At 49.2% G+C, this 19,608-nt stretch overlaps 1 protein-coding gene across 16 annotated transcripts in view; it reads right to left on the bottom strand.

Annotated features, from left to right (window-relative positions):
• The window catches only part of Trerf1 (transcriptional regulating factor 1), a 216,991-nt gene that overhangs the window by 15,760 nt on the left and 181,623 nt on the right, over positions 1-19,608 (bottom strand). For 8 of the 16 annotated variants that reach the window (XM_050122801.1, XM_050122802.1, XM_050122803.1 and 5 more), the window contains 7 exons: positions 17,783-18,170; positions 17,313-17,379; positions 15,852-15,991; positions 15,623-15,729; positions 13,005-13,080; positions 4,516-4,604; positions 359-472 (listed from right to left, as the gene is read on the bottom strand). In XM_050122801.1, the coding sequence (XP_049978758.1) occupies positions 359-472; positions 4,516-4,604; positions 13,005-13,080; positions 15,623-15,729; positions 15,852-15,991; positions 17,313-17,379; positions 17,783-18,170 (981 nt within the window). The remainder of the gene's footprint in view (positions 1-358; positions 473-4,515; positions 4,605-13,004; positions 13,081-15,622; positions 15,730-15,851; positions 15,992-17,312; positions 17,380-17,782; positions 18,171-19,608) is intronic. The other 8 variants (XM_050122804.1, XM_050122807.1, XM_050122811.1 and 5 more) reach the window with 1 other exon arrangement.

The raw sequence follows: 19,608 nt of genomic DNA, 5'->3' as shown, positions 1-19,608 counted from the left end.
ATCTCTCCAGCCCCGTATATTCATTTTTAAAAGCCTTATTTATTTACTAGGTGTTTTGAGACAGGGTTTCTCTGTGTATCCCTGGGTGCTTTGGGACAAGCTCTATGGACCAGATTGGGACTCCTGACTGTGTAGAGACACAAAGCAATCACATCTTTTATTAGAGGAAGGGTTACAGCCCAAACCTGAGGACGTCTTCCTTCTGCCTACACCCAGAAATCAAGTCCTAAGTCCCATAAGTGAGCCGGGAACTCTGTCCCCTTTTCTAGTTCCTAGCGGGTAAAGCAAAAGCACAGCAGTCACCAGTAGCCCAGGAAGAGAGCGGGAGCGCAGAGGTGCCAATGAGCAGCTCACTCACCATGCAGTCGTCAATGGTTTCCGCTAGGCGTGTCCGGTGTCTCCTCCCTAGCCGCATTATCTTCTTCCAGGTGTAGTAGTACTCCACGCACTGAGCTACTGTCTTGGACTTCACCTGCCAAGAAAGTGTACCACGGTTAGCTCCAGCACTGGACGGCGGTTGAGCTTTGTGGAACATCTAAGTCTGTAATAGGTAGAGGCGTGCCGATCTCTGAGAGTTCCAGGCCAGCCAGAGCTACATGGTAAGACTCTTCCTCAGAAGACAGAGATAAAACCAAAAAACAGCAGAAACTATTCTTTCCATGCCCTTCCCCGGACAGCTGCAACATAAGTAGGTTCTCCTAACCATTTCTATTTAAAAAATTGTAAATTTATGCATGTGTATTTTCTCAAGTGTGGTTACACATGTGTGGAGGTCAGAGGACAAATTGTGGGGGTCAGTTCTCTCCTTTCACCATATGAGTCCAGGGGATCAAACTCAGGTCATTGGACTTGGCAGCAAGCTCCTTGAGCCACCTAACAGGTCCCCTACGACTCATTTATATTAGAGCTGTTCCAGAAATTCTTAACACAGGCAATAACAAGAAGCACCATCTTTCCCTCACGAGAGGCAGCGGGCACTCCATCAACACTTTCTTGTGACGCGATAACCTCTCCCCCCATGCAGAGCAGTCTGCAGAAATCTTCTTTCCTAAGCTACACACATCACAGATGCTTTTCCATCTAAAGGGCTCCGCTCTGTCTTGATGACTCTTAAAACCTATTTATGATCTAGTATGGTGCATACCTACAATTGCAACACTCGGTAAGTCGGGGCAGAGGGATCAGAAATTAATGTCCAGACTCAGCTATGTAGCCAGTTCCAGGCTAGCCCAGGCCCTGAGAGACCCTGTCTCAAAACCAACCCAAACCTATTTATGAACACGTTCTCAGCAACAGACTAAGCATGGTAGGCATGGTAGGCACAAGCGCTTCCCAAAGGCAGGGCACAAGCTTTGCCCTGTGAGCCTAAAGAGGCAAGGTACCTCTTACCCAATATGCTTCAACCCAGGTGATGGCACATGCCTGTAATCCCAGCTCTCAGGAGGTGCAGGCAGGAGGACCAGATGTGCTCCTTGGCTACATACTGAGTAGAGGGACAGCCTTGGACACATGAGCAGACTCCATGTGTAAAGGTGTGTGCTATCGAGCTCAAGTTTATTCCTCAACTCCCCACAAGCACTGTAACCACTCCCCCCACCCCCCACGAGACCAGGAGGGTATCAGGCTTGGATTTAGACACTGCACCACCTTGATGGAGGAAGGTCATTGGCTAATAAAGAAACTGGCTTGGCCCATTTTATTGGTTAGAACATAGGTGGGTGGAGTAAACAGAATAGGATTCTGGGAGGAAGAGGAAGTGAGGTCAGACCCGATAGCTCTACTCTCGGGAGCAGAGACACCATGCTCAGCTCTCCCGGGTAGACTCGACAGCTCTGCTCTCTGGAGCAGAGACGCCAGGCTCCGCTCTCCCGGGCAGCTCCGACCCAGGATGGATGGAGGCTAGAATCTTCCCGGTAAGCGCACCTTGGGGTGCTTACACAGATCATTAGAAATGGGCTAGTCCAGGTGTGAGAGTTAGCCGAGAAGAGGCTAGATAGAAATGGGCCAAGCGGTGTTTAAATGAATACAGTTTGTGTGTTGTTATTTCGGGCATGAGCTAGCAGGCGGCCAGGGTGCTGGGGACGCAGCCCCACCGCTCTTATTTCAACATTTCCTGGCTATAGTCTCTCGCCTGAAATCAGCTGCTCTAAACCCTCAGAGCATCCCGGATCTTAAGCCTCACATAGGGATGCTCAACCTGCATCTGTGTTTTGGAACGAAGCATTCCTTTGCTTAGTTCACAGCTGTCGGTGCTCAGGTGGGGCTCCATGCTCAGGTGGGGCTCCGGCACCCTGGTATGGGGATGGAAGAGTGGATATACAGCCACCTTCATGCTGAGACCAGGAGAAGTGTTGGTTGCCCTCTTCAATGTCCACCTGCCATTGGGAATTTCTACACGGGTTTCACCCCTGAGGGGTGAGATACTGTCCCAGAGGGTCCTTGATTAAAATCTCACTGCCTTGTAAATACTGCATGTGAACTAGTCATGGACCCAAGTGCAGGATATTTAAGGACTAAGGTCCAGGCAGAGTGCTACAGTTTTAGTGTGGCTTGTCTCCAGAGGGCTCTCGTGTTGGGAGCTTAGTCCCCAGGGTCATGTGACACCTTGAAGAAATGGGGCTTGTCAGGAACGACAGCACACGGCTTGAATTCCAGCACTTGGGACATAGAAGCAGGTAAATCTGTGAGTTCTAGGCCAGCCTGGTCTACACAGTGAGAACTGGCTAAAAAGGAGGGAGGGGGCCTCTCAGTAAAGATCATTAGGTCTCGAGGAGGACTACCTGGGGACCATTAGGTAGGTGTGTGTGTACACGTGCACACGCGTGTGTGTGATGTGCAGGGCAGGAGGGTGCCAGGTGTCCTGCTCTGGTGCTCTCTGCCTTATTTCTTGAAGGCACGGTCTCTCAGTGACCCTTGAGAACCTTGAGTGAGCCTTATACAGCCACCCATCCCTACTGATCCTCCCGCTCTGCCTCAGAAGCAGCGGGGTTACGGTACATGCACAGCCGTGCTTAGATTTCTGACATGCACTCTAGAGATCTGAACTTGTCTTCACACACAGCGGGTACTCTCCCTCAGCCGTCTCCCTGTGTTCATGAGAGCTTTTCAGAGGGCAGCTGCCCCAAGAACATCTGCCTTCCACTTGTGTCAGAGGCCAAGCCAACCTCCTGGACATTCGGGAATCGAACGGTGGGTTCTTTTCATTAAGAAGCTGTTGAAATACTTTGGGACATTTTGAATTTTTGCTAAACCACTCTCAGTCAGCTAAAGCCTATGAAATTTGTTATCTATTAATGTATGATTTCCTTTGTGGGTGACTTATCTCTTCTCTTCTTTTTGTTTTTCCTTTTAAATACAGGATCTCATGCATGCTAGGTAGACATTCTACTGAGCTATATTCCAAACCTGGGAAGATTGATCTATCTATTTGTCTGTCTGTCTGTCTGCCTGCCTGTCTACCTACCTATCCACCTATCCTATCTATCCATCTATCTATCTCTCTCTCCCTCCCTCTTTCCCTCCCTCCCTTCCTCCCTCCCTCCCTTTCTGTCATCTACCTACCTATCCTATTTACTTACCTATGCTATCTACCTAGTCTATCTATCTATCTATCTATCTATCTATCTATCTATCTATCATCTACCTACCTAACCTATCTATCTACCTACCTACTTATCCTATCTATCTATCTATCTATCTATCTATCTATCTATCTATCTTCCTTCCTTCCCTTCTTCCTTCCTTCCTTCCTTCCTTCCTTCCTTCCTTCCTTCCTTCCTTCCTTTTTTTCTTTCTTCCTTCCTTTGCAAAGTGTTATATAGTTATCACTCCTCCTCTTTTTTGGGGAGTGGGCTGGTGTCGTTTTTGAGACAACATCTCACTATGTAGCTCAAGCTGGCCGGGCGCTTGCATGTAGACAAGGCTGGCACTGAATGCAATAGAGGCCCCCTTACCTCTGCCTCCAGAATGCTGAGATTAAAGGTGTGTGCCACCATGCCTGGCAGATATTATTTTTCATCATTACTGTCATGATTCTGGGGTCTGACTCCAGAAATCCTGACACTAGGGAAGGGAAGGCCACATACCTCCTCCCTTACAATGTCCTAGGAAAATGCCATCAGAGATACGATCACTTGGGGAGGTTGGGATTCGGCCCCAGTTCTAGTTGTTCTGAAAGAATTGTACACTCAACACATAACACTGAAACAGGAGCCCAGGGGCTGGGGACGTAGACTGGCTGGGAAAGTGCTTTACTTGTAAGCAGGAGAACCCAAGTTCTGTCCCAAGAAACCTTATACTGCAGAATCTTTACAACCTATGCATTCTTTTCCCATCATGTCCATCACAGCATCCTAGTTCCACGCCACCCCTGTAGCGACCACCATCATTCCCCACGACGGTGGAAGACAGGCCTTTTGTGAGAACATCATAAAAGCGGGGAACAAAAATGTCTCACTATGGTGATGCCCAGAATCTCAAAGTTCCTTCCAGGTGAGCAGTGGGAAAGCGGCTTACCATCTTCTGCACAAAGATAAAGTCCTTGCTGTAGGTGGCCAGTGCTTTGTTAAACAGTTTCCTTTCTAGAGAGGTCCACTTGTCAGAGCCTGGAACAAACCAGAACTTCATTAGGGACGGTGCTTGCTCTCTCACCAGAACAAAGGTCTGGCATCCCAGCACTCAGGAGGAGGAGGAGGCAGGAGACTGAGGAGTTCAACCCCAGCCTGAGCTACAGAGTGAACTTAAGGCTAACCTGTGTTACATGAGATTCTGTCTCAAAACAAGAAAAAGAGAAGATCCAAGAACATTCACTTGGTCTAAGTCATGCTCCACCTGTCTAGAAAAAGGGGCCGCACATATGAAATCCATGTTTGAATAAAAAGCTAGACTAGAGCTGGGAACAGTGTTGTGTGCCCGTACCCCCAGCAACAGGAGGCAGGAGGACCCAGAGTCCAATGCCAGCCTGGGCTACCTAGTGAAGCCTTGCTTTAAAACAAAACAAAACAAAACAAAACAAAACAAAAAAACCAGAACACCCAGTGAAATGTAAGAGTCAGCAGCTCTGATTCTGGCTCCAAACTCGGCAAGTCACTTAAGCCAAGACTTCAACTTTGTAATCAATGAGCAGCAGGAATTAGAACTGCCCCCATTAGAAATGAGGTTTCTGTGAAAGTTGAAAATAATCCCATAGGCAGTGGTGGTGCATGCCTTTAATCCCAGAACTCGGGAGGCAGACACAGGTAGATCTTTGTGAGTTCAAAGCTAGCTTGGTCTACAGAGTGAGTCCCAGGACAGTCAGGGCTACATAGAAAAACCCTGTCTCGAAAACCTAACCAACCAATCAAAAAACAAACAAACAAACAAAAAAAAACAAAAAACAAAAAAACCCCATGAAAACCACCACCACCACCACCACCGCCACTCAGGCGGCTAGGTTCACTGTCTCTGCCATTACAAAGGCCAACATTCAAGGCAGCAACGAAAACTATGAGGGGGAATCCCAGTGGAACACAGAGAAGAAACTCTGCCTTCCTGCCAGGGCCAGGGCAGCAGAGAAGGCTATGAAGTAGAAAAATGAGACTGGAGTTTTAAAAGTTATACAAGGTCGGCAAGGCAAGAGAGAAAGAGATAGAAGGGAATTCTGGGGCAGGAAAGTCAAGTGCAAACTCACAGTCAAGAAAAATACAGCTCATTCACTCATTCGTTCTCTAAGCGTGTTTATTAGGAGTCAACTATAAGCAGGGCGCGGTATCAGGTAGAGGAGCTTCAGGGACTGTGGTGATGTGTGGTGCAAGAGCACTTGCTGTGAAAACAGGGTGGCCTGAGTTTGAATCCCAGCACTCAAGTTGAAGCAGAAGTGCCTCCTATGTTGGAGGCAGAGACAGTGGATCCTGCAATGTCACTGGCTAGTCCGCCTTGCCGAAACAGCCAGCTTCAGGTTCAGAAAGAGACCCTGTCCCAAACAATAAGACCCTGTCCTTTTCTGACTTCTGCATGTACCTGTGCATGAAGTACGAACACATACACATACACACACACACACACACACACACACACACACACACACACACACACACCATCTAAGAAAGCTGCGAATATTCACTGCATCTCAGATGCTATTTTACGTTTATTAGTCACCGGGCTTTACTGACAACCCCGTAGGGCTGGTCACTACTGTCCCATTTCACAAATGAGAAAATGGAGGTCTTCTAGCATGGCTTGGTTCTAGGTTCCTGGGGAAGGGGAGCACATAAGGCTGAAGAGGAACTTTGGGCAACAAGATGTCTCTGTCATTTCTAGAGTTTTGGAAGTGGCTTACTTCTTGTTTACTTAGGTAATATATCATTCTGGAGTTTTTGATGGAGTTGAAGAATGGTTAGTTATAGTTTTCCTTAGTTATGATAAAAGATAAAAGATAGAAAGATTGTAACTATAATTCTTGCTTGATAACTGTTTTGTTATATATAATTTTACTATGTTAAACTGAAAGCCTTTCGTTTTTTGTTTAAACAGAAAAAGGGGAAATGATGTAAGAGGGTCATCTGTCTATGCGTTACTTTCACTGGTTAATAAAGAAACTGCCTTGGCTCAGTTGATAGGGTGAACTCAGGTAGGCTGAGTAGACATAACAGAATGCTGGGAGAAAGAAGCAGAGTCAGGCAGATGCCATGAAGCTCTGGCCCGAGATGGATGCAGGTTAGAATCTTCCCGGTAAGCCACCACTTCGTGGTGCTATACAGATTATTAGAAATGAGTTAATTAAGATGTGAGAATTAGCCAATAAGAGGCTGGAACTAATGGGCCAGGCAGTATTTAAAGGAATACAGTTTCCGTGTAATTATTTCAGGGTATAAGCTAGCTAACCAGGCAGCTGGGAGCTGGGCTGTGGGAAGCGGCTCACCGCTCCACATTGCAACAAGGGGCGACAGCAGATTTGCAGCCTGTTGGGCAAAAGCATTGTGGTCCCAACATGCCATTTAGGTCTTGCTGCTCAAATTTGATTAGTGATTTTTTTCTTTCCTAGCACAATAGGCTATGCCGGGAGACTGGATTCAGAATGGGACTGGCTTATCTGGAGCGAGAAACAAAGCCTACATGGTGGGTTTTCTCTATAAAATACCCAACCCCAAGCATTTTATTACAGCAACAGGAAACACAGGACTTAGTTCTGGGTGTGCCAGGGAAGGGCCAGCCACCATGGTGGGCATAGAGAAGACCATGCTGTTCCTCTGGCTCCCAAATTCTCCATCTCTGATTCCTGGATGGCCACTGATATTCCATCACCTTTTCTCAGGTCTCCGATCAAATCTGAAGTTTTGTTTTTAAAGGGGTTTCATGATGTAGCCTTGGCTGGCATGGAACTCACTATGCAGACCAAGCTGGCCTCTTACAGAGATCTGCCTGCCTCTGCCTCCGAGTTGCTGGGATACAGGCGTGTGCTACCACACCTGCCCCCCCCACCCGGCATCTTTACTCCTAGCTAGGGTAGGCCCAACTATTCCATGTTACTCTGGCCAACTGCTAAGACTTCAGCACAGACAATGTGAATAGCATTTTCCATTCAAACATCTCTGGGTAGGCAGCCATCCTGGGATTGCAGAGGGGGCATGGGGCTCAGTGATGTACATGCAGGTGTCTGAAATAAACACCCTTTCCACATAAATCTTTGGTGGGTCTTCCAGCCTCTAACTGAACAGACATAGTCCGGTTGGCTGGCTCCAGCTTCCAGAAGCAGAACTACTACTCATTTCTCTTGTAAGCTGCGTGTTTGCAGCGGTGAAGAGAATACTGTGGAGCAGAATCTTCTCCCAGATCTTCAGGGGCTGGAGAGCCTGACCCCCTGGTCTGTGCCTTCATAGCCATTCCACAATGTTCCTCAGATTATACCCAACATTCTGGGCCTTGTGGGGAGAGTTTGTCCAGCTCCTCTCTGCAGCTGGAGAGGGTGAAAGAGGAAGAAGGTTGAGAGGATTCATCAGCCAGCAACCTTAGCTGAGTGATTAGAGAAGAGTCATGGCTCCTTTCAGGTGTGCGTCAAAACTGCAGAGGTGAGAGAACCAGTGTCGGAAGGAGATGATGGTGTCCTGTCACACAACCCCTGGCAGGTTAAGGATGGGTGGCCCTTGGTGCTCTCTCACCTGATGCTGGTAGCAGCCACCCAAAGCAGATCAGTGAAAATTCTTCCCAACTTGAGATCGTAGGCTTCTTAGAGTTATCACCACTCTACCCAGAGACTCCAGCAGGGTCATCTAGGCGTCTAGAGCCAACAGCTTACCCCCCACCCCCACGCGGCTCACTATCTCCCTGCTGGTCCAAAGAGCAGGGGTAAGTTCCCTGCCTCCTTTAGAGACACCCACTCCTGCGTGTCCACAAGGCTGGTCCATCTGCTAGGCAGGAGTCCCCACACTTCAAGAAGAATGGAGGCCTCTGAGGAGTGCCTTGGGATGCTGTTATGTAACGACATCTTCCGTCACAGACCTTCCTGAGTCCAGGAACGAGGTGGGAAGCACGGGGAGGGTGTGTGGCGTAGAGAAAGGGACAACACTTGTATGGATGCTTGTGTGTGCGTGTGCCCAGCAGGGAAAGAAGCTAGACCAGACAATAAATTCGTCTCTCACACACTAGAGATGGCCTCTAGAGACTGGGGACTACACACAGGAGTTGAAGGACCTTGGACTGAATTCTTGGTACAGATAAATGACATCCAAGCATGTGACATCAGCAGGCCATGACACAGGGTGCCTTTTGTCAGGAGAGCTTCAGCTGTGAATGTGCCCCTGGCATTTCTTCCTTCTGTGACGGCGGGGAAGTCCACTTCTTAGTTTCTTTACCCTTGAACTGGGGGTGGTGGCCGGTTCACTGTGACCAACACTGCTTGGTTCTAAGTAGGTGTGCATTGTGTCTCCACCAATTACTTGGGCGGATTCTGTATCAGCTCAGGCTATGGGACACACTGCATACACTGTCCCTCTGGTGTGGCTACTCCAAGGCCGCCTGTTCTCAGCTCTGCCTCTCTCTGTAAGACCTAACCCCATCTCAGCTGGAACGCGGGAGGGGGGGTTTACTGGGCCGACACCCCCCCCCCTGGTTCCACCTGGGGATTCCTAGCTATCGGGCTATTATCAGCAGGGCCCCCTAACAAGCCGATTAAGGCTAATGACAAAGAGCCTAATTAACTGGATGAAATGGGTACTGGAGTAGTATCTAGAGAACAATGCACCGGGCTCTGGTTGCTGGGAAACAGGCTCCGGACAGCGGCTAATTTGGGGGCAATCTACAGCAAATCCAGGCAATTAAAAACAGACATTCCTGGGGTAGAGAGAACTTGGATACAGTATCTTTTCAGAGGGTCTCTCTGGCTTCTTTTCCGGATTTAAAAACAAAACAAAATCAGCTTCTACTGACGTTGATATTGTGGTTATGGCAGAAAGACGCGCTCGCTGGGAAAACGGGAGGCTTCATACCAGACTTCCAAGGTCATACAGAGTTACCTACAGCAGGTGACGGTCAGAACCGTCTCCCTGGGATGCGGTTGCTACTCTAGGTTCCTCTAGGTGCAGAAAGGAGGGAAGCCTCAGTTTGAACCCACATTTCGAACTTGTCACCAAACATTTTTTTTGGAAATGCTGTGTCAGGCGAGGCAACAGAGAATATAATGAACGACTCAGGTCCTGCCACGAGGAGTCCACGATATAGTTAAAGACAAAAAGGCACCCACATTTGTGTTCCTAGAAAGTAACTCTTGCAGGCACACAATTCTCTCTATTAACCTTGGGCAGCATCCAAGACTAGTCCACTTTCCTTATGGAAAGGGTGTCTCTCCTGGGTTTTATTCACCTTTCAAAATTCAAGGCAGGGTTGGAGGACCCAGTGGGGGCTCATGGTTATGGTAGACATGACAAAAGTCTTCACTGTACCCTGTGAAGAAGCTAGATCCAATTCTACCACCCCCAACACTGCACACATCTGCACCAGGACCTGTTCCAGCGGTCTAGCACAACCAGATGCCTCTCCATCACAACTGCCTCCCAATATCCATGCAGAGGGAAAACACCTCAGAGCCCCTGGGCCGGGGCGGTGTGTCCTCGGGCGACCTGGGCACTGGAGGCATCCCACAGCTGTTCTCTGGGGACCACTGGCCAGGCTCTCCAGCTTTGGCAGGCTGCCAGCAGGTCTGGGTCAGATGCCCACCTCCCTGGTCCCGAAGGAGGGAGTTTCCAAAGGCTCGCATCTTGTTGTCTTTCCTCCGGAGCACAGCAGAGCCTGGATCTGACTTCCTTCTCTGGGTGTCCCACTTAGGTTTTGGTCAACTTGACACAAACTTTGACATGCCTGTGAAGAGGGCACCTCAACTGAGAAATTGCCTCCACCAGATTGGCCTGTGACCACGTCCATGAGACGTTTTCTTAGTTGTTAATTGATGGAGGAGGGTCCAGCTGTTTGTGGATGGTGCCATCCCTGGGCAGGCGGGCCTGGACTGTGTATGAAAGGTAGCCGAGGAAACCAGATTAAGCAAGCCACTAAGCTTCCTTCCGCCATGGTCCGCTTCGTTTCTATCTCCTGGTCCCTGCTTTGGCTTCCCCCAATGATAGACTGTTAAGATATAACTCAAATGAACCCCTTCCTCCCCTACGCTGGTTCTGGTCAGTGTTTTATCACAGCAATGGAGGCCAAACCGCAACAGTAACTGAAGTCTAAAGTGAAATCCAGGAGTCAGGTGGGTCACAGCCTCAGCGCTGGAAGCCAAGGGAGAACTAGAAGGTAAGTGCTCAAAGAGGCAGAAACTGAGCTGCCTGTCCAGCTGGGAGTGAGAGAATGGGTCTGCACATAGACCAAGGCAGGTCAGGGCTGTGATGGGACAGAACTCAGCGACATCCAGGAACCAAATTGGAGGTTTTGGAGTGGAGCCAAAGTGGCTGGGACATAAGATGGACAAACTCAGCTGTCTGATTTGACAGGAAACTGTTAAAGGCATGGACTTATGCCTGACTTTAGGCACAGTGCTGTTTGTCCCATCTGCTCATAATTCTAGAATTTTCTCTGGGCCTGAGGTTCTAATCACTCCTAGAAGAAGGCAAGTGACGGGACAAGGAAAGTGATGGAAGCCCCCACTTCTGCTCGCCAAGGACTGAAATGACTTCAGAAAGCACGTTTCTTCTAAACTACCTGAGGGGAAAGGAGTCGGAGAGGATTAATCAGCAGTCCTTAATCCCAAAAGCTCAGTGTATTTTAGCAGATTTTAAAGTTCTTGGTAACATTTCCCTGTTTTGTTTTGCTTGGGGCTGGGGTGGGTGTGCTCTAGCCCAAGGCTTTCCAGTCCTTTTCATGCCATGATGTCCATAAAAATGAAATAGTGCTTGTTTACCACCACGCTGGGGACAATCGGAGAGGATTGTGTCCTCGATGAAGTGGCTCACAGCTGGCCATGACCAGCCCCAGGGTCCTGGCATCCAGTGCAACCCAAGGCCAAGGGCAGTAGCATCTCTCCAGCACTGATCGGAAGCATCTTTTAGCCAGCCCACAGCCCTACCCACCATACAGAGAAGTTTGGGAAGGGATCCAGGAGGTTGGGATGGCCTGCCAGGGGTTTAAAGGACAGCAGAGGATGCTGGGATTAAGAGGAGATGAAACAGTTTTCAGGGCAGGCTGGTGGGCTCCCACATCTTTTCACCCACACAAGCAGGAAATGATGTAGTTGGCTCCTTTGGCCCATGGTTACGTGATGCCTTTATCTCAATTGTCCATTTTGTGCTTGTCTCTTTCTTCCAGCTGCTGCCAGCTGAAACTGACGACAGGGAAGTGTCTTTGGTCTCACCATGCTTCATGAACGGCCTTGAGGCCTTTCTGCCAGGTGAGGACAGGATGGCGGGAGAGCCTTCACTTTTGGGCTGCGTTTAGTTCCTAGTGAAGGACTGGAAATAGAGCTATCAGATCCCTAAGAGCACACATTTAGCATCTACCTAGGGGAGGTCTGCCCAAGGCACCAAAGAAACTCTCTAGGGATTAAAAATCAAGGGGCAGAGTCTGGAGAGACAGCAGTGATTCAGTGTATACTGCTCTTGCAAAGGGTGGGGGTTTGGTTCATGGCACCCAATCAGGTGGCTCAAAATTGCTTGTAACTTCAGCTTTCAGGGATTTGGTGTCCTCTTCTGGCTTTTATGGGCATCGCGCGCGCGCGCGCACACACACACCCACACACAAAGGGGCAATGGAAGATGCAGGAGAGACTATGGAGGCAGAATGGATGAATTTCCATAGTGAGTGGAACCCCCATTCATGGCAGCATTTGTTGTCTCTGGGCTCCCCAACCTATTTCCTTCTCACTCCATTTAAATCTAAAGGTGTTTTCTAACACACCCCACAACCCAGACTTGCATTTATCAAGTCTTTATCCTGGCCTTGGGGTGGCTTTTCTTTCTTTCTTTTTTTTTTTTTTTTTTTTGGTACAAGGAATAGAATTTAGGACTTTGTATACCTTAGGCAAGCAATCTACATCTCCCACCCATGACCCCTTTTGCCTCTTCTTAGTACAATCCTCTCCACCCAGTGAAGGTCGTTGAGTAACTGAATTCCAATGGCTAGGAGGATGCTCAGCACTGAGCTGCATACATTGGCTTTAGTCCTCATAAATCTCTGGAAGGGATGGGACACAAGCTTCCTTCTGAGTGGAAAACATTCAAGCCTACAGAGCTAGGCCTCGATCGAAACCTGAACCTACCTTTAAAGATTCCAAAGCCACAGGGCTGCTACAGCTGTCTGCTCTGTGCAGTAGCCTTGGTGGCTCTTTCCTCTGGTGCACAGGTCCCACTGCCAGGTGGGCAGCCACTGTGCACCATCTCCCAAGTCTCAGAACATTCACAAGTGGCAGGTGTCTACACAGATACATGCCTGGTAGTGTTGGGCTAATAGACCCAATGTTATCTATTTGTTAAAAAATGACACATAGCCAAATGGGTGAGCTGCTCACTCTTAGGAAGCAACAGGGCACAGGGTTCCTGGCGACCTACCGGCATAGTGGTAATTTGCTAAAGGATGACATTTTAACCTGACTGGCTTCCGTAGCAGCAGCGATTCCAGAGCAGCCTGCAGAGTCAGAGAGAAGAGGGAGGCAGAAATCAGTCCTGAGTGTGTCCTGGGGAGGACCACCTACTCAAGGGGAGGGTGGGGTTAGCACTCAGTGGGACTGGAAGAAACCCAGGGATTTCCTTCCCATTCAGCTCCACCAGGACTCAACATTTGAACACTGCCCCCAACCCCCAACCCGTAGTAGTGTCTGAAGCTAGCTAGCTGGTCACAGACAGAACACACAAACAGGAGCTGAGACTCAAGTGCCTCCTCAGAGAAGGCCTATACACCTCAGGGAGATGAGTAAGGTCTCTGGATGGAGGCTGGGTCTCTGGGGAAGGGCTTGAGAGGAAGGAGTGGGGCCTGGTGACTATTCATAGACAGGTCTCATGACCAATGATTGGAAACAACTGTATTAATAACAAGTGTACTCCACACTATCCTTCCAGAGTGTCAGAAAACCCTTCAGACCTGCCTTCTTCAGCTGGCTTGAGTATGTGTGTCTGTGTTCGTAGTGGAGGTCAGATGTCAGTCCATCATTCATTTCTCAGGTACTGTTTACCTTTTTTATTCTTTTTAAAGATTTATTTATTTATTATGTATATAGCATTCTGCCTGCATGCATGACTGCACACCAGAAAAGGGTGCCAGATTTCATCATAGATGGTTGTGAGCCACCATGTGGTTGCTGGGAATTGAACTCAGGACCTCTGGAAGAGTCATCTCTCCAGCCCCTCACCTGTTTTCCTTGTTTTTTTTTTTTTGAGATAGCATCTCTCACTGGTTTGGAGGTCACCAAGCGACTAGGCTAGCCAGCCAGCAATACCCAAGGATTAGCCTGTTAGCCTCCCCAGTGCTGGCGTTGCAAGCACACTTCACCAAATCCAGTTGTGGTGTATTTTTTTTAAGATTTGTTTATTTTTATTTTATGTGTATGCCTGTTTTGTTTACATGCATCTGTGCATCATGAGCATGCCTGGTGCCTAGAGAATCCAGAAAACAGCATTGGATTCTCCCAGAACTGGAGTTACAGACAGTTGTGAGCTGCCACATGGGTGCTGGAAAGGCCCCCATCTTGAAATTTTTTTCTTTTTTTTTAAAAAATATTTATTTATTTATTATGTATACAATGTTCTGTCTGTGTATATGTCTGCAGGCCAGAAGAGGGCACCAGACCTCATTATAGATGGTTGTGAGCCACCATGTGGTTGCTGGGAATTGAACTTAGGACCTTTGGAAGAGCAGGCAATGCTCTTAACCACTGAGCCATCTCTCCAACCCCCATCTTGAATTTTTTTTTATTTTATTTTATTTTAAAGAAAAGGCAGCAACAGAGTTGATAGTGGATGAGTTTAGGCTGAGCAATGCAGAGAAATCTTGCTATTCCAAGTCTGCACATCAGCAGCCTCAGGACCTTTTAGGAGCTCCTTAGAAACCTAGAACCTTTGATAGAGAGATGGTCCAGTGGTTAAGACCACTGGCTGTTCTTCCAGAGGACCTAGGTTTAATTCCCATCACCCAAAAGGTCGCTCATAAGCCTGTACTTCCAGTTCCAGGAGATCTGATGCCTCTTCTGGCCTCCAGAGACACTGCACACATGTGGTGTATAGACATACACCCTGGTAGTTACATAAAATAAAAATAGAGGGGGGAAAAAAAAGAAATCCAGAAGCCAAGGCCCCACTGCCACCTGCTGAACCAGCATGAACATCTCAGGACAATCCCACAGGAATTTATATCGAAAGTTCAAGACAAGCCCTGATCTCAAAAGGCAAATCCTAGCATTCTAGACCACATTTGAAGTACTGGCATTTTGTTTATTTTTGCATTTTCATAAAATCTAAAAGCAGGAATCTAGTTCTAGTACTAGAAGAATCATATGCTTCTATAAAAGGGAAACTGAGGCTAGGTGGACTTATCTGGCCAGTAGTGAGGGCTAACTAGACAAATGGTCAGCTATGACTCTGGGAAGATGGCACCATGGTTCTAGTTTAGGGACATCTAAGTGTCCCTAATGAAGGTCCCCAAAACTAAGAATTATATTTTTTTTAATTTTAAAGTTTATTTATGTGTATATAAATTTTAAAGTATGAGTGTTTTGTCTGCATTTGTGCCTGCATGCCAGAAGAGGGCATCAGATCCCACTAGAGAGATGGTTGTAAGCTGCCATGTGGTTGCTGGGAATTAAACTCGACCTCTGGAAGAGAAGGTGGTGCTTTTAACTGTTGAGCCATCCTCCAGCCCCATCTAGAACCATGTTAAAGGTGGAAAAGAGGAACAATCAACATTAGAGAAAAGAGGTATGGAGGCTTGCAAGTTCAGCTGATTTCCACAGCCGGGAGGACCTTCCGGCCAATTCTTGTTTTAGCCAGGCTTTCCTTCTACCTCCATCACTGACACATGAGGTGAAATTCTAGCTTCCTAGAACATATGCACCCCTGATTATAATATAGTAACAGCTGTGTTAGCAGGAACCCAGCTGGCGATTTTGCCTTCTGCAGGCTTTCAGGACTGAATGCAGCCTCTCCCGGAGACAGCGCATTCACAAAGCTGTGCTTACCATCACATCACCTTTGGCCTCAAAGAGAGAGTGCAGCGCAAATTCAGAATTGGTCCCTCCACCCGGCAGCGCACTGGAGCAGCACAAATTCAGAAGATTCTCCACTGCTGAGAAGAAGTCACGGCATCAGACAGGGTCGAAGCCTCGAGAACCCACCCCCATTCTGGAGCCGTAGGTCCCTGTTAGAGAAGCCAGCCTCACCCACCTGGCCCCTCGCAAGTGCCAGTACCTTGTTGTTGGAGGGCCTGGTTTTCCAGCTCAGGCCACGGCTTCCACACCAGCGTGGCCTTGTGTGTGTCCTGAGCCAGGGCGGAGACATCTTGCAGCTCTGGGATCTCTGCTTGGAATCTCAAGCCAATGTTGATGCGTCTTTAATGACAAGAAAAACAGTGTGGTCTTCAATGTGGTGGCCTAGGCCAGGGGCAACTGTCAGGAAATGAAGACACAAGAAAGCAGCTCCTTCTGCAAGAGTCACAAGAAGGATGGCAATGCATTTCCTCGTGGCACGGCCCTCCAAGCCCAGGAATAGCCTTTGTACTGGTAAGGGTAGCTTTAAGGCTGGGGGCCGGGGGAGGGGCAAGATAGCCCTTTGTCTTGGGATTCTCAGCTCCCTGAAACTGGAGTGGAAGACAGATAATTCCAAGAGAGGAGTTGCCTACTACACGGAACTGGAAGTGGAGTACACGTGTTCAGCAGTGTAAAGAATCTGTGTATTTATCCCTTCCAGACCACTTTCGCTTACATTATACAACCTGAGCTCACAAAAGGTCTGTGATATGAACAAGGCAGAAATCATGATTCCTGGCCAAGGAACCAACAAAGGCCTCAGAAAATCGACTCAGTACAGATCCAAACTAGAATGGTGTCAGTTTGAGCGTTCTGATTCTGGACTCTAGAAAGCTCTGTACCACATGGTCTCTTTTCTAAGTTCATTCATGAGACGAACCACTTTCCCCTTCCATAGTAAAGTAGTGAGTGCCTCTTTTTCCATAGCTTTCTGTGGTTTTCAGTTACTCCTGATCAACTAATGTCTGAAAATATTAAATGGAAAAGTCCAAAAATGAAATGTGTTACTTTCATGCCGTTTTAAAAAATGTGCTAAAATCTCGAGCCAGCCAGTTTATCTGCCTCAGGCGTGACTCCTCCTTTTGTCTACAGTATTGGCACTGTAGAAGGTATCCGCCTGTTAACCAGTTGTTATCAGAGAGACTACTGAGGCTCCGCAGCGGTTATACACCGGATACGGTACTATCAGAGGTTTCAGGTGCCCAGAGCTGGAAGTCTCGGAATGTATAAGCCACTAATGTGTGTGTGAGTGCTGTACCTCCTACTGATCATGAATGATTCAAACGCTCAACAGACCCGTTCAGAAGACTGGCCAAGAGTCTCACAGGGGGATGTTGGGATGCACTGGGGATGTCAAAGTGCCCGAGTCTAGACTCAGGCCTGTGGAGGTGGGGATGCTAGATACTTTGACTCCAGGGTTTCACATTTTGTCCTAAGAAAAGACTCTGAAACACTAGCAGCAAAAGGAAACAGTAGTACTCAAGAAAAGCCACGGTCCGGCCATGGCCACAACTCTCCCCCTCAGTGGCCACTGACTACAGAAGCCCTGACTGCCCTTCTAGAAGCTTCCAGACCTTTCCTTATCTGACGCTTGTGCTCTAAAGAATAATTGGTTTTTCCTTACGGTTCAACGTCCACAGTCTGCTCTCCAGGTCCTGGGGTGACTGTCACATTGCTGCCGTCGATGCTGCCTGAAACAGAAACTGGAGTTTACTGGCCAACAAGGAAAACTTCCTACGACATGAAAGCAAGCCAGTAATTAGCCAATCAGCAGTAACAAGGCTCTTCTCTCAACCAGCCCATATTTTGCTCTGGCATCTTGTAGACAACCCAAGGCAGACTTAGTATGCACAGTTCCCTTTTCTTTATCCCAAAGACACTTTTACTCGCTTTTCTCCTTAGATTGATTCCCTTGAGTCGCTAAACGAGATGCTGAGAATTTAAGAACACCTCACAAAGTAACCGGAACACGTAACTGATACTTCCCGGAAATCCGAGGGATAAACTAGCCAGTTGAAGAAAGTGAGACTCCCCACCCACTCAGGGTAGAACCAGAATCGACAGGGGTGACACCAGGGTTAAGGGATGACTCACTGGAGCGGCACAGCAGCACGCGTGGCGTGGGCGTGAGGGGAGTGAGGGGCAGCTGGGGGTGCACTCCTGGGCCGTGGCCCGAGATGAGGACATTGCTGAAGAGCCCTGAGCCCTGGCGCACGGGGCTCAGCATGGGTGGCGGCGTGTAGGGGGGCAGCTCGTGGGCGGGGTCCAGGAGTAGGTGGTCCCCGAGGATGCGTGGGGAGCGCAGCTGGCTCTGGTATAGGGTAGCCCCCGAGTAAGAAGTGGGGTTGGGAGTATAGGAAGAAGGCGGTGGCGGGATGAAGAGCGGCTCAGGCCGGTGCCGGAACTTCTTCTTCTCTGGTAGGGTCTTGAGGGGCTCCTCAACTTTGGCGGTGATGGGTGGATGCTGTTTCCGGGGGATTTCCTAGAGTGAGAGGAATAGTTGGGATTCAGCCTGGACATCCCAGTCACTAGCCCCTTTCTGAGTACAGGCTGCCTATCCCTGCCCTTCCCACAGATTTGGCCAGGGATCTCAAAAGTTCTAAGGGGGTGGGAGAGAGACTGCCTCCCTCCCCGTTCCCTCTCACTCCCACCACCTGCCTTGGGCTGGTTAAGAAAGAAAATCCGAAGGTCTGCAAAGGGTAGAGTGGATCGGCAAGAAGTAATAAATTCAGATTCTCTGGCTTATCACTACATGTCCATCTGTTCCGAGTGCAGAACAGCCAGCAGAGTGGCTCTTTGGTGCCCCCACTGCTCCTGCAGGGGCAGCTCACACATGCTCCGAGCAGGAGGCGGAATCCTCTCCTCAGAGATGCAAAGCCCAAGGCTGAGGGGCAGGAGGGCGTTAGCGCCCAGCACAGGCTCTTCAGCCATCCCCACAGCCGGGCACAATGGCCCGCAGTTCTCCAGGCCGTTGTAACGGGCTCTCCTGGAGACGCTCCCTGTCACGCCCCTCTGAGGCACCCTCAGCTCCTGCTTCCTGTCAGCAGAGCGAGTTTAGGTTATGGCGGGAGAACTGAGCCTAGTCCGGGGAACCTGCCACACGGATACATATACACTAGCCAGTCCACACATGCACGTCAAGGAGAGAAGCAGGGTATGCCAAAGCCGGACGGAAACAGACTAGGGTGCGAGGCCAGCATCGACCCCCAAAAGCCGAGAGCTGCGTGTGACAGCCAGCCGGGGATACCTGTGGAGAAGCTCTGGGCGGCTGAGGTGCCCAGGCAGCTGCAGTGACCAGCAGCTCTAGTGCCAGAGTGGCGAGTGAAGACAGCAGCAAGGGGTGACGGGAAAGGGTTACATGGTCACATGACCAGCTGCCTCTAGGCCTGTGCCCCCGTGCCCCTCAGCTTTGGGCCCCTCTCACCGCCTGCCTTCAGTAGTGTGGGCTCTGCCCCCGCTCCCGTCCCCACTTCTCCCTCAGCTCCCTTGTCTTCCAAGGTGCTTTCTCAGCCTCTAGGACGGGGACTCTTGGGTGGGGACGGGGAGAAGAGGGAAAGGAGGGGCTCGGGGCTTCAGCGTCCAGGTTCCTGAATGCTAGCCCGGGTCTCCTTCGACCTCCAGTCTCCCTCCTCAAGTAGGGCGCTTCACAGCCTGAGGCCCGGAAGGGACCCCGAGGGACCGAGAGGCTGAGGAGGAGAGAGGCTGCTGAGGAGAATGCTTGGAAAACCGGGCTTTGCCATCCCCACCTCTAACTGAGGGGCAAATTTGGAAACTTTTAAGCTCTGTCCCGGTCACTGAGGAGGTCATCTAAGTAACATGGGGCTCTGGGTGGTCTCAACTCTGCCCTGGAGCCCAAACTTAAGATCACAGGGTCAAAAAGTTCTTTTTAGGCGCTTTCTGGTTCTTCCACCTCAAAATAA

Source organism: Alexandromys fortis, unplaced genomic scaffold (genome assembly GCF_014885135.2).
Source record: "Alexandromys fortis isolate MF-2015 unplaced genomic scaffold, M_Fortis_MF-2015_v1.1 scaffold_212, whole genome shotgun sequence".
NCBI lineage: Eukaryota > Metazoa > Chordata > Mammalia > Rodentia > Cricetidae > Alexandromys > Alexandromys fortis.
Note: the sequence above shows the minus strand (reverse complement) of the source record. Positions and strands in the feature narration are given on the sequence as shown.